The sequence below is a fragment of the Tachypleus tridentatus genome, chromosome 4 (assembly GCF_004210375.1).
Source record: "Tachypleus tridentatus isolate NWPU-2018 chromosome 4, ASM421037v1, whole genome shotgun sequence".
In the NCBI taxonomy this organism is placed as follows: Eukaryota; Metazoa; Arthropoda; class Merostomata; order Xiphosura; family Limulidae; genus Tachypleus; species Tachypleus tridentatus.
The window spans coordinates 96144096-96159739 of NC_134828.1; the positions used below are offsets into that span (position 1 = coordinate 96144096).

At 32.9% G+C, this 15644-nt stretch overlaps 1 protein-coding gene across 3 annotated transcripts in view; it reads right to left on the reverse strand.

Annotated features, from left to right (window-relative positions):
• Positions 1-360: 360 nt before the first annotated feature.
• Positions 361-15644, reverse strand: part of LOC143249725 (neuronal acetylcholine receptor subunit alpha-7-like) — a 128658-nt gene continuing 113374 nt past the window's right edge. For all 3 annotated transcript variants that reach the window (XM_076500042.1, XM_076500041.1, XM_076500043.1), the window contains 2 exons: positions 11985-12094; positions 361-1357 (listed from right to left, as the gene is read on the reverse strand). In XM_076500042.1, the coding sequence (XP_076356157.1) occupies positions 905-1357; positions 11985-12094 (563 nt within the window). In that variant the 3' untranslated portion in view covers positions 361-904. The remainder of the gene's footprint in view (positions 1358-11984; positions 12095-15644) is intronic.

The following is a 15644-nucleotide window of genomic DNA, read 5'->3' on the forward strand; positions in this document are numbered from 1 at the left end:
ATGCGACGTCATATGTTCTGTGGGACATTTTCCTCAGCATAGTAGGGATTATTGTTCCAAATGCCGCGGTAACAGCTGTCTTCAACTCATCATTAGTATTATAACGTTGTTTAGACAAAACATGTGGATGGGTAGGGACTTACAGGTCACTCTGTATATGTATTTATAACATGTTCTCGCACCTGGAAATGAAACGTTTAATTATCTTTATTTCTTTTTATAACCTATAGCATTCCAGTTTTATACACAAAAAACAAAGCTCTTAGATAATGGAATCAATGCTATAATAATTGTTATTTTATGATATTTTAACTTAATTTTTGAATTAAATTAAATAATTATTTTGAAGGTTTATTGTGACAATTACTTGTAGAAATAAGAGTTTTTAGCATTTTTCTGTGTCAGCAGTTAAAGTGCTCAAGAAATCTGATTCCGTAGTCTTTATCCTGAAATAATAACATACCTTTAAGTTGTCATATGGTAACTTTTCAATCATTGAAATATACATAAAATTTACAATTTATCGAAAACATGATTAACATTAAAAATTGAAAATTACTACATTGTGAAGCTATTTTATTGCCATTGTAATATGATATTACCACCACAGAATAAGTGTAAAATAGACAGTCAAATAAGTTAAATCTAGGATTGTTTCCATTAAAAAAATTCATATTTTTTTTCCTTAATACTCGGAGAAAAAGTTTATGAATGCAAAATAGTCTAGCTTAGTCTAATAAAGATACATACATATTCTTTTCCTATTTAAACAGGTAAGATGTGACTGAGAATTGTCAGTTAAAGTTTCATTTTTGAAAAGTGTATCTATATTTCGTTTTATTATCCAAGACAGAAAAAAGTCCAAATAACTGAAGACAAAAAATACACTACAATCAATCCTGTACTAAGTTACAAGATGAGGCGCTTGTAATAAACAAAGACACGTTGATATGATTGCAAATATTGAGAAGATAATCAAACAAACACGGTCCACAACCATCGCGGCGAACTTCCACTCTGCGACGATGTCATTGGCTTCTTCCTCTTCTTTCATTCTATTTGTTATAAAACGTAATTCCTTCAAAATAGAATTAAGTTCTCGTTGTGTGTGAATGCAACTCCGTGGCGTCTGCGTTTCGTCGGTGGAGGAGACATGTAGATATCCGCTGGTGCTGTTTTGGAGTCTGAAATCATCGTCAATATCTAGGACATTAGCAAGTAGGCTTCGCGAACACCTCTCTTTGATCTGAAGTTCCTTCATTTTGTTATTTAACTGACTTTTTGTCCGTTTCTCATATTTACCATGGCGCCTCATTCGAAGAATTTTTGGTAGCCAAACAAGAAATAATGTCTTTATCTGAAAAAAAAAAAGGAACCATAATAATAATGTCCATGTAAGCGATAGTTTAGCATATAAAACATATTTTAATTTTTCGTAGCATCAAATAGTTGTTTTTACTTTAACATTATGGCGATTCTGAGTTTTAAAACAGAAACATATAATAATTTAGGAATAACAAATGGTTGCTTGAAAGGTATAAAAGCATGTTTTATAAGTTTCCACTGTCTAATTGTGATGAAATTTTGATCTCGGTTTTCGTCTTCATCTATAATTAGCTGTTATGAGGTTGAGATACTCCCCATTACTCCTAAACCTAGTGAATAATTGTAGGACCTTAACATTACCTTCGACTATTGCAGGGTATTAAATAGTGTGTATGTGTGTTTCGTATAGCAAAACTACATCTAACTATCTGCTGTGTCCACCGATGGGAATCAAACCCTTGATTTTAGCGTTGTAAGTTCGAAGACTTACCGCTGTTTTATTGGGGATATTCAATAGTGTAACACATATGAAAAAGCGCTTCCCACAAAGGAATTTTACTCTTAATTTTCTTCAGTTAGCCCCTCGGCGGCACAGCAGGGTGTCTTCAGACTTAACAATTCTGGAAACCGGCTTTCGGTACCTGTGGTGGGCAGAGCTCAGATAGTTTTTTGTTGAGCTTTGTGCTTAATTACAAACAAACAAACCTTTAGTTAATATTACACTAACAAAATTATTTACTACATTCAATTGTGGTTAATATTAAATGCAACATATTTATTAATTTGAACGTACTGACAAGTTTCACTGAATACTTACTACTGAAAAAGCAACTCTGACACAGATTCTCAGATTATTCAGATAATAATGAAGCGTAAAATAAACTCAGAGAATGAAACATTTGTTAGCTCAGAACATACGTCACACGTTTTACGGATTATACTTAAATAAAAGAACTAATTGTTGTATATGAAATAAATAATAATTCTTTAATTCACCAATAGATAAAGTAAAACTACCTTTGACTTTGACTTGAAGTAAGGTATATCTTTTGTAAAGCATTTTACTCATAGGTAGGATAAAGGTTTTCAATACATTTTTACACCAAGTTTGGTTTAGTGATTTGTATTCTTTTACTTCTAAAGAAAACAGCTCGAGTTTTCTTTAACCGACCAACTAGCTACAAAAACCTGGTTTTAAAGCACAAGAGATCAAAACATACAAATCACTTCTGTATAAATATATTCTAGCTGGAGTGTTGTTCCTTTCCTTTTTGAACTCATGCTTTGACAAGTGATTGAAATACGTGAGAAGAAAACATTACAGCTCTGAGTAGATTGAGCCATCCATCGCTGCGGTTGTTTTCGAAAACACATTAAAATGTGGAGATCCATTATCCACAGGTATATAGTACTGAAAAGGAGCGGTAACGCATACTACAATGGACATTGTGATATAGAAATCTATTACTGAGATACCGAACTTTCACGTGAGAAGAATAAAAAATAATATTTAGGTAAAAATTACGTTTGAAATTCAATTTTAAGGTATCGCAACTGAATGACAAAGTTTTGCGAAGGAAAAGCTTGGTACATTTGGCAAAAAAAACAAAAAACTGTTTGATTAATTTCAAAATAATAGTATGAGAGACTTAGACAAACAAATTTGACTATGTGCAAAGTGCATTATTAGTGTCATTGCACTCTCTGGAAATTATAGCTATCCAGATTCATCTGCATGTGTACGGATGAATTTGTTTGTCCGACTGATTTTTAAAGTGTCAGAAGAATTGTATTTACTACAAGCATCCAGATTCATCTGTACGCATATGGATGGATTTATTGGTCCTAGTGTTTTTTTGAAGTGTGTCAAATGAATTGTATTTATTATAAGCATTTACATTCATCTGTACGTGTATGGATGGATTTGTTTGTTCTTCTAATTTTTATAGTGTTTCAGGTGAATTTTGTTATACGTATCCAGATATTTTTGTACATATGTGGATTTGATTATCCTTAAAGTGTGTCAGATCAATTCCATTAGGCTCTCTGGTGCTATGTAAAAATAGAACAACTTAAATAGTGGTAGAAAATGGCCGCGGATATAATTATGTGGTAAATAGTGATATAAATAAAAAAAAGTCTATCAAACTTCTTAAACAATTTGTTTAAAAGTTGGTTCTTGATGGCGAAAATTAGGTTTGCTTGTATGGCATAGTTTCGTAGCAGGAACTAAAAGCTACTAAAAGTCATTTGTTTTCTTTTGCATCACTAACTTAAGAAAATCACACATTCGAATAAGCTTGCTATTAAAAGCACAATGAGGAAACTAGTTTCACAATATTAGTGACTATATTCACGATGATATATAAGCACATGCTAAACCTATATAAATAGATGTTATGTCTTCCGTCCTAATACATTATGGAGGGATTTATGCATGAGTGATAGTTCTTTTCTCAAGACCTACATAAGGGAACCATCAGTGATAAAATATAGCCGTGAAGCGTGTAATTAAAGTTTATTAAAGATCGTTCTTAACATGTTATAAAAAAAAAAAAACAAAGAGCTGTCATTTACATGGATTATATAAGTTTGTAACCAAAATGTGATGTCGCTAATAATGAAATATATGTAACATATGTAAGTAATTTGTAGCTATTAAAACTAGTGCAAAAGTAAAGCACAACACATATAATAACACTTGTACTTTGCACACCTTTCTATTAAAATCTTAAAATTTATCAGTAGTGATTTAAAATAAAATTCTTAATAAACAAAGAGCACAACTGCTGTAGTATTCTGTTGGTACATTCTTTGGTTTAGACATGTCGTATTCAATCCTAGCATCACGTTGTTCAGGTGGCTTAAAGTCACACCTTTGTATTATTTTATAGGAATATTGTTGAAATACTAAATAACATGTTATATTTGTTCTATTGTTTCCTTTGTTTTTGAATTTCGTTCAAAGCTACACGAGGGCTAGTAGCTGTGCTAGCCGTCCCTAATTTTGCAGTCTATGACTAGAGAGAAGGCAGCTTGTCATCACCACCCACCGCTATCTCTTGGGCTACTCTTTTACCAACGAATAGTAGGATTGACCGTCACATTATAACGCCCCCACGGCTGAAAGGGTGAGCATGTTTGGTGCGACCGGGATCCGAACCCGTGACCCTCAGATTACGAGTCGAATGTCTTAACCCACCTGGCCATGTCTGGCCTTGTTTTCTGTGTTCATAAAATTTTTTTGATAGCAGTATCCATATATTAAATTAGGCCCTGCATGGCCAGGTAGGTTAAGGCATTCGACTCGTAATGTGAGGGTCGCGGGTTCGAATCCCCGTCACAATAAACATGCTCACCCTTTCAGCCGTGTGGGCGTTATAATGTGAAGTCAATCTCACTATTCGTTGCTAAAAGAGTAGCTCAAGAGTTGGTGGTGGGTGTTGATGACTAACTGCCTTCCCTCTAGTCTTACACTGCTAAATTAGGGATGGCTAGCGCAGATAGTCCATGTGGAGCTTTGCGCGAAATTCAGAAACAAACAAACTGTATATTAAATTATACACTAATGTCTCAGTTTCTCAAGAGGACAGTAAGCGCATGTGTTCATGTGACTTGATACCTTATAAATGTAATGGGTGTTGGTATAATAAGTCTAGAGAAAAGACGTTGAGTGGGATCAGTAGTATATAGCCAAGTACATAAATTTTAACATAAAAAATAAAAATATAGATTCGATTTTAAACTTAAATCGTTTTTTTAATTAAGCTATTTTACGTTATATCATCAACGTTTTTAACATAAATATAAATGGATACAGTAAGTTAAGAAATCAACAAATATTTTTTTCAGTTTTACTATTTACACATTTCATTTTGTACTTTAAGTAAATGGACAAACAATAATATTAGGTTATAATTCTGTTGCTAAGCGACATAGCATAAAGGTTTGGTTTGGAATTTTAATTTTTCGCAAAGCTACATGAGGGCCAGTTAAGCTAACCGTCCCTAATACAGCAGTGTAAGACTGGAGGGAAGGCAGCTAGTCATTACCTGCCACCACCAACTTTTGGGCTACTCTTTTGTTAACGGATAGTGGGATTGACGGTAACATTATAATGCTCCTACGACTGGAAAGGTGAGCATGTGTGGTGTGACAGCAATTCTAGCCCGCGACCCTCGGAATACGAGTAGAGCGCTCTAACCACTTGGCCATTACCGTTATTGGAACGTAGCGTTATGAAAACACATCGGCTTTTCTATATATTAGCAGTTCTTATTCTAACTGATTTGTACCAGTAATTATCCATTAAATACGCCAAAAATTCATTTGATGAATAGTCTTGATTTTGATTATCTCATAAAAAAAATTACCGACGTTTGATTGTCTTGCCTGCACTTCAATGCTCTTTTGTTGGTGAAATTTGATTTATAAATATATTTGAAATATATTTATTTCAGTCAGTTACGAAATTTGAAGTTATGGTATGCTATTGAGTGGGCATGGAAATACTTTTGCCGTCATTTTTGAAGGAATATATACTAGTAGTCAATAAATTTAATAATACTATTGTTACTCCTTCGATGAATGACTGACAAAATACAAGGTTGCCTTATATTGGTTCATACACACAAAATATTTTTTTCAGTAATATTGCCCTACTGATGTATTGTTTCGTAAACAGAGAGAAAATAGTACAGTATTATTGTGGGGTAATATTATTCTTCAGAGAGTTAACTGATAAGCAAGCTTGTAGTCATAGTTGCCAGAGAAAGTAGATTAATATGTGAATTGTGTCACATATGGTTTCGTGAGTCGGATCTAATTATCTGTTATTAATATTCAATAGTGCAATATCACCACATGAAAACTTATAACTAGAGAGAGTATTTCACAAGCCTTTTCAAGAGTGTGGGTCCCCAGTAGCACAGAAGCATGTCTGCGGACTTACAACGCTAGAAACTTGGTTTTAATACCCGTGGTGGGCAGAGAACGAGTAGCTCATTGTTAGCCTTGTGCTTATTTACAGACAATGAAACAATCCACAAGAGTTCGGTAGAATTAGATTGCTATGGTTTTAATCTTTAGATTATCTTTTCCACCAATACAATCTTTTATTATGAAGTGTTACTGGAAGTTTGTGTGCCTTCTTTTCCTTAAAATTATTGTCTGTTATTTGTTATGTACTTAATAATATCAAAAGATATATCTCGTTTCATCATAATTATTTCCTTTAGTGAGAATAACCATACGTTTCACCATACGAGTAAGAGAGTTACATTGCGTTGGGTTGAGATGTGCTTTTCGAACTTATTGTTGCTCTAACGAGCTTAACGAGCTTCTTTATGAGGTTTCTTACTTTTTTTATGGAAACCTCTTAATACTTTATTTTTAGAAATATTATTCTCTTTGATCTTATATCATTTAATAATATTATTATTGGACGATACTTCGTCAAACAAAAAAACAATGAAATAACTTCAAACTACAAGTGTGTTCGAGGGATGACTTTATACAATAGAATGGTCCAGTAATCGTGATTAACAATATATGTGTATTTATCTCAGAACGGCTGGTACGGGTATTAACACTTTTATCGATAAGGAGAGAACAACGTTTCGGTTTTCCTAGGTCATCTTCTGGTTTCTTCTTTCTTACTCTAAAGATGACCTAGAAAGGTCGAAACGTTGTTCTCTCTTTAACAATAAAAGTGTTAATACCCGTACCAGCCGTTCTGAGATACATTTTTTCAAATGGGTTTTTCGTCATTAAAACATATATGTATGTCCTAAATCAGTATCCATGATGTCATTACTCGTTTTTGAGATAACAAGCCTCTACAATAGTATATAAAAAAAGTGTTCACAAAAAGTGCAATTAACACTTTGCATATACAATGGTTTATGAGAGCTTTCTCAGAATGTATTGTGCAAGACGGACATCACCTTTCTTCCAAAGATGGAGTGGTATGGATTAATGGTTATTGTATACCGAACACGAATTCATTGTTTCACGTCTCACGTGCTGTTTTCGCAAAAATACGCCCCGCTATTTGGAGCAATGTGTAAGCTATAAGAAGGCCTGTTAAATTGTAATATATAGTAAGGTTGGAATATGACATAAGAGCTGTCGTGAGCTCATTTGACGAGCTGCCTTCCTTGTAGTTTATCAGTTAAACACGAGGAACGATTATGCACAGATACACTTTTATGTAGGTTATTTCTTATAGCAAAGCTACACAATGAATCGTCTGAGTTATGTTTTCGCAGGGAATCGCATCTGAGATTCTAGTGTTCTTAGCCCGTAAACTTACCGATGACCAACATGGAAACTTATGTTCTAAAACAAGAGCTATTTTACAGAAATTAATTACAAAAGAAGTTACGATGTCCAGCAAAGACACGTGGTAGATGGTGAAGTTCTGAAGGTGGCTTCGAACCTGGAACATCGCTTTTATAGAGTTCAATTACTTCTCAAACTATCATATAATATAATATACAGAAATAATGAGCTAAGTTGTTTTATAATTTTCCACTAGACTGTATATTTGTTTTTTGGTATTAAATATCCATTAGTTTTATGATATTACATTGTTCAATAAACTTATGATATATTGCAGTTATTGCCTATTTGATAATACTTTCATACTATTTTATAAAATTTTCTGGAAATTATGCGTTTATTTACAGCAAGTACAAATTTTTTATTTGTTTTGACATTGTAATTTTACCAATACAATTGTTCAAGTAGGTTTGATGTGAATTTTTTTGTTTTTCTTTTAAGATTTTTCTCGCGTTTTATATCAGATTTGTATGTTGGCACAGATTTTTAGGGTTTGCGTGGTTTTTACTTTTGATAAGTGTAAAGCTCTTGCAATCTTTCTAGAATTATTGTTGTAGTTAACTTTTATAAGTTATTTATTTTACGTATTCTTATCAACACACAGTTTTGTTTCTATTGCATTTTTTTGTATTTAGTTCTTCTGTTATCATTACACATTAGACGTTTTTGTGGTACTCACAGTGGCACAATGTTATGTCTTCGGATTTACAACGCTAAGAGCTAGATTTCGATATCTTTCGTGGGCATAGTACAAATATCCAATAGCGCAGTATTATGCTAAACTACAAACCGACATTTTTGAAGTTATGTCAAGCTGTTTCTGCTATTTTTTTTGTTTGTTTTTGAATTTCGCGCAAATTTACACGGGACTATCTGCGCTAACCGTTCCTAATTTACTACTGATTAGATGGAATGCAGCTAGTCATCAACATACACTGCCAACTCTCAGGCTACTCTTTTATCAACGAATAGTGGCATTGCCCGTAACATTATAACGCCCCTACGACTAAAAGGGCGAGCATGTTTTGGTGCGATGGGAATTAGGACCTGCAACCCTCAGATTACGTGTCGACCGCCCTTACCCAACTGGCTATGTCGGGCCCTTTTGTTTTTGTATAACAAGTATTTCTTAGGTTAAATGTGTTTGATATTTTTAGCAAACGTTTTATTGCTCTATATCTAATTATTTCATCGTATTATATTTTGTTTTAGTTTTTACTAAATTAATAATTTTACCAATTGTGCATTTCAATGATTGATGCAATAGACTGTAATTATCTTAATACTTTTTTGTTTCAACAAAATCGGACAGTTTATGTTTAATTAAGTGTTTGTATTTATTTCCCATTTTGATTTCACTTGTTTTTTTGTTTCGGTAAATTTAGGAAAATTTTGTAAAGTTTAAAGAACCGTTAAAAATTTAAAATAGAACCTTTTATTTGCAGTTTCTAAAGTTATAAGACTGAAACAGGTTGAATTAAGGAAGGAGTTTGTCTAAAGAGTTACTGTGCTTGCTTCATCAATCACGACCTGTTCACAGCTCAGTCACGACCTTTTCCTAGTCAGGAGGAATAATATTGCAACTAAAATACGTCACATAAAATTTCAATCTCCGATAGAGAATACAGAACTTAAACATTTCTTTCATCTGCACGGAAATTATAACATAAAGTCTTCAAACCATCCGGCAAATGTGTTAGAATATTAGACGACTTGTGTAAGCTCAGCTATTTTCATGGGTTAATCTTGCGTATAGAAGCACTTCTCGAAACATTAAGTGCTATACCCTTATATTAATAAAAAGCAAATTGTAAATATGCGTTAGTGCGAATACGCACATGCAACCATAAATATTCCCTTCACTACGTATGGAGGAAAAACATTTGAAAGGAAATTTAGCACATTATATTTATATATGACTCACAAATAACTTAGTGAGAAATGAAACTAGTAGTACGAAATAATAAAGTACATTCTGAAAAAACACACACAACTCTTAATATTCCAAATCCTACCTAGCATGCAATAACAAACAAGTGCATAACTATGCTTCCAGCAGACGATATGTGATATTTTAAATACAATGATTAATTTCGCATATTTTAGTAACGTTTGGCCAGTCTTCGTCATGAATAAATATTATTAGGAGATTAATAAATATTTTATTCTAAATTTACACAAAAACTGTGAAAATCATTACTATCTACTAATTAGACATATCATAATGGCAGCCATTTTATATACTATCTTCATGTAATTTTCGTAATTTGAACTGCAACGTCGTATGTAGAAATCCGATAAAGGATCAGTGACATACTTATTTTATTGATAGGATTTTTTTTCTGTAACCTATCTTTTCGCACTCTAATGTTTGAATGCAATTTTACTTGGAGCTAAAATTTATAAATTTTGAGCGTGAATATTAGAAGATGAAGAATTCATGTTAGATTTAATGAAAACGAAAAGTGAGAAGTTTACATTAATTCACATTTTCCTTTGAGTTTTTAATATTATGGTATTTGAAATGGCTTGCTGAAAAAAATAAGTGAATAGATTTAAACTGAACACAGTAGGCTGAAAAATCATTTAAAAGTGAAAACTAGTTTGTGAATCAAAGTAATATTCGGTCTGAGGAAGATCAAAATGAATGTGTTAAATCCATAAAAGATCCACATTTCGTGTGTGAACCACCCTGTTTCTCAGAAATCAACAAGTGCTTTTAACAAACAAAAATGTAAAAAGTAAACTTATAAAACTTACTAGTTTCTGCAAGTAAAATTCAACTTTCCGATCACTTTCTTTTCGACCAAAAAATTTCAGGCAGAACATTTTTTCGTTCATTTTACTACCGTCTGCTTGATGGTTGAAATTAAAATTTGTTGGTACCAAAGGATAGAAAGATGTACATCTGTTCTTTTCTTAACATAATAAGCATTAATAGCATAGTAGAAATACATGAAAGTACCAACACTCTAAATAAAGACGCTGTTTTCAATATTCTATCAATATGAAATTAGATGGGGGTCCAACCCTCTTCATATTTTTTCATATCATCCAATATCATTATGTGAATTTGTGCTTGTATTAGTAGTTGGTTTATCCAAAATTAGATATAAAATCAGAGGAAGAGCCCAACCCCTCTAACTTCGTGACCTTTTTCATGCCATCCTGTATCACTGTGTCAAGTTGGATATTGATTGATCAGGAAATGTGGAAACATATAAGGAACAGATACACATACGTTGACGTTTGTGTATATAGAAAATGAGGGCTCAACCCCACCTCTTCATGATCTTTCTTACGTTATTTTATATCACTGTGTCAAGTTTGAAACAGACACAGATGGCCTAGTTGCTTTGCGCCATAAAACGCCAAACCAACCAACCAAGTTTGAAACAGATTGATCAAGAAATGTAGAAATGTATAAGGAACAGATGGCCGGAGGGTGTGAGAAAATAGACACAAACTTAGCTCTATATATTAAATAATATTGTAAATAAGAAAAATACAATAATTTTGTTTTAATTATATAATACAATTCAAAGCTCCAATATTTTTATAAATCATCCAACTTTATTAATATACATTTTTACATTGAAATGTTGTTTATAATATCAATTGAAGTTTTATTATATTCACACTTTTTTCAGTTTTAAATTGGTTTCCAACTTTTATTTACTTCATAAAGTTATAGTGCTCCTGTAGCACATAGGTAAGTCTGAGGGCTTATAACGCTAAAAACTGTTTCATTACACAGGAGAGATGGGCACAGACAGCTTTGTGCTTAACGGTAAAAAACAAGCTCAATTTAACAATATTTCATCGCTCTCACAGTGGGACAGCAACAAATTTATGAATTTAAAACACTACGAGCCGGCGTTCGATTCTGCGTAGTGGATACATCATGTAGTCAAATGTACCGTTGTTCTAAAGCAAACAAACATTTTAACCAAAAACGCATGCTTTCTCTGTTAATTTGAAACTAATGTTTCTTATTCATTTAACACGATGACAATCCCAATGAATGACGAAAATTAACGTAAATGAATATAGGTGCAATATATTAATGTTGTAAATATTTAATTTTTAAAATATCCAATTTTATTTCAGTTCTTAAGATTATGTAAAATGCAAACATAAGTACACAATCATGTAAGTGACATAAATTGTCAGAGCAAAGAGAGTGCAAGAAATAACATGCTCTCGCAAAACATAAATGGCACTACAGACAGAGCTCCAAAATAATCGAAAAGGTAATTCCTATATAAGTATGTACAAAAAGTGTTAAATCTATTAAAGAAAATAGAAATACTTACATAAGCTGGCATTTCGTGAGTATCTTGACTTCTGTGATGGTAATTGAGTACAACCACGGTCATGACGACAGAGAATGCTACCATGATCATGATACAAGCAAAATACGTTCCTAGACGAGGATGTAAAAAGGTATGTTACATAACACAATGAAAAAACATGAATTGATACAACCTACTAATAAGTAAATAGCCACTACTGAGGATAAAATCGCCTATCTACATGATTTCATGTACAGTAATAATCGTATTTTCAGAAGGTCGAATAGCGTGATGATGTGAGGAATTTTCAGATTTCTTGCAGTACCCTTGTTTTAAAAGAACAAAATGGCAGTTTATTTTCAGTCACGTAGGGAAGTAACTGTTTATTCTAACTCGGATGTCCGACAAGAACAGAACAGATTTTATGAGCTATGGGAATAAATGTTGAGAATTTTCCGTATGTCAAAATGGCTGCTACTTGCAGATCAGATGCAAGTGTGCCACGACACACCATTAGAAGGTACCTTTATAGGACAAGGAAGAGCAACTGGATGAAAATCATTCATTTTCCAGGCAGTATTGTCCGTCAACAGCAATGAACACCCATAGATAATATCGTATTCGTCTCCCTTTGGCAACATTGTAATTGTTTTCAATGAATCTAGATCTACAAATCTATCGGAAAGCGAACGCAACTGAGTTAGGCGATTATGAACTCAGAAAATTTCGGAGAACTATTGTAAGTCAGACAAAATGTGTTGATATATTTGGTATTGTAATGATGCTACTTTAGTGGCTGGCCAATCATAACTGGTGATTTTGGTAGGAAGGGTCATTATTAATGTATACCTTTTATCTCTACGTCTGTAATAATCTTCACACACAAGACAGTATTTTCATGGAAGACTACATTTTTGCCCATTCAATTCGAGCCACAAAACAAAGATTAGAAGGCCGAAGCATTGCCAACTTCCTGACATGAACCATATCGAGTATGTGCATTGCGAAATAGCCAACTTCTAGAGATACAACTATGTTTTTATCCAGGAGTGGGGAGCAATTCCACAGACTCATATTTCAGATCTCAAAAGTATGAGAAAAGATCGTATTTTTGCTTCATGTGTATTGTAAATGACAGATACTAAAAACAATTATGGTGGTTTCATACCTGTGTTTGGTTATTTAGTAAAACGGCATTCTTTCTAGTGTGTAATGGCATGCAGTGGTGATTAAGATGATAAAATTGCAAATTTCAAAGTTCAAATGCTGTCATTTAACGTGCTCGCCCTTTCAGTTTTAGGACCATTACAATGTGAAGGTTAATCATACTTTTCGTTTATAAAAGAGTGGCCCAGGAGTTGGTAGTGGGTGGTGTTGACTAGGTGCTTTCGCTCTATTCTATCTGTACTAAATTAGAAACAGTAGCGTTGCTCGAAATTCAAAAAAAAAAATCCTTTGTAGAATAGGTGATATATTAATAGCCGTAAACAAACAAAATAATGATAAACTATTCTTGTTTTAGCCTAAATATTGATAACACAGGCGTGCGATGGTTGTATTGTCTTAGGATTTGTAAATATTCTATATAGAATTCTTGTACGCTGAATCTGAAAATTATATCAATTTTTTTCCAACACGGACATAGTTTTCAAAAAACATCGTACGTACTTTTACATAAGTGAATAATTTTCGCTTACAATTTGTTATGCTTAAAATACTGACAACCACTAGCCATAGATTTTTTCTAGACCAACAGTGATATGAGTCTTATCAAGAAAACACCGCTATAATGCAAACTGTTAACAGACTGCATGATTTGTCATTACGGGACAGTATTTTTTGTGTGTGCACTTTGATATTATTGTTTTATTTTCAGTATTATTTAACAGTCGCTATGGCGATAAGTGGTTGTGTAAATGACTCAAATATATTCTGTTATAGTTGCCGAAAAGAAACAAATACAAAACATTAAAGAATTCGTCAAAAAAGCAGATTACACGCACTTTGGAATAAAACTTGAAGACAGACAAATCATGAGCTCAGAACAAATTTTTCACCTGTTGTCGAAGAGTTGAGGCAATCGACTACAAATAATAAAAAGTCCAGCTTTTCGAAGTTCTAATGGTCTAGGCTCACGTCAGACACTCGAAATAAAAATAAAATTCTTATTTGAACCTTCAATCTGCTGTAAGACCTGTTGTTCATGGACCTCATGTACTTATTGCACCAGAAACTCTTGATATAGTTTCATCTGATTCCAAATTTGATGTCAATAGAAAAAATGAATGAAAGGGATCGTTTTCAACCTGAAACGTCTAGTAGCGAACCATAACTTTTAACACAAGATGAACTTAATGATTTGGTGTGATATTTGGATCTTACAAACGATTTTTTTCAAAGATTTTGGAGTCCAGGCTTCGATCTAAGAAATTATTTTCTACAGAGATGTTATTTTGTTGGTATAGAAATCGTGAGAATGTTTATACTATATATTTTTTTGGAATATGGCTCACTGGTTTATTGCAGCAATATTACGTAATTAATACAAATGCTAGAAGCTGCAGTCTGTGAATCAAATGAATGGAGACTGTTTATTGATTTTTTCAAAAGATGTCTACAAGGTGTTTCTTTTACAATGATAACATACCGGCATCTGTTCCTATTGCTCATTCAGTTCACTTGAAGAAAACATACGAAAAATCTCCAATTTTTTAAATAAAGTCAAATACAAAGAACATGGCTGCTACCTTTGTGAAGACTTAAAAGTTCATTGTATGTTGATGGGTGTACATTCTTGTTATAAAACGTTTCTGTGTTATTTTTTTTGTAAGTGCACAGCAGAGCACGAAATCATCACAGAATAAAGAAACAATGGCCACTCGGAGACAGCCTGGTACCAGGATCAAAAAACACTGAACGTGAAAGTTTGGTTAACACAGACAAAGTCCTATAGCTTGCACCTCACATAAAACTGGGCCATATGAATCAGTTTGTAAAAGTCTTAAACAAAAATGGTGACAGCTTCATGTATTTATGTGGGCAATTCCTAGCTCTTTCAGAAAGGAAACTTAAAAAAAAGGAATATTTGTTCGACCTTAGATTAGGAAATTGACTTCGGATGAACAGGTCCACAGGACAATGAGGAAAATTGAAAACAAAGAAGCGTGAATTGTTTTTAAAGATGTTATTGTGAAATGTTTGGGAAACAACACAATGAAATATGGTTAATAACATGCTCGATAAGTTAGGTTGTAATATAAACTTGAAAGTTTATTTTTCAGACTCAAATATTGACTATTTCTCTGAAAACCTCAGTGTTACTAGCGAAAACACAGGGGGAAAAGTTTTATCAAGACATCAGGAGAAATAAAGAGAATGTATCACAGAAAATTAAACATCATAATGATGGGTGATTACTGCTGTTCATGGAAACGAGATAATACAGACGCAATACTTAAAAAAAAGACCACACACACAGATTTAAGACTGAAAAGACGTAGATTTCACAAAAAAACAGGATGAATGAGGATGTATATTCCTTTGACATCAGTGTTCTTCCCTTTTATTCAGTTTATTTGTACTTTTGTTAACAAACATCATAATAAAAGTGCTCATTGTGATAAACGAAATGATAACTGACCTAAGTTAGTTTTCTTCCCGATTCTAAGGAATTTTTATGTG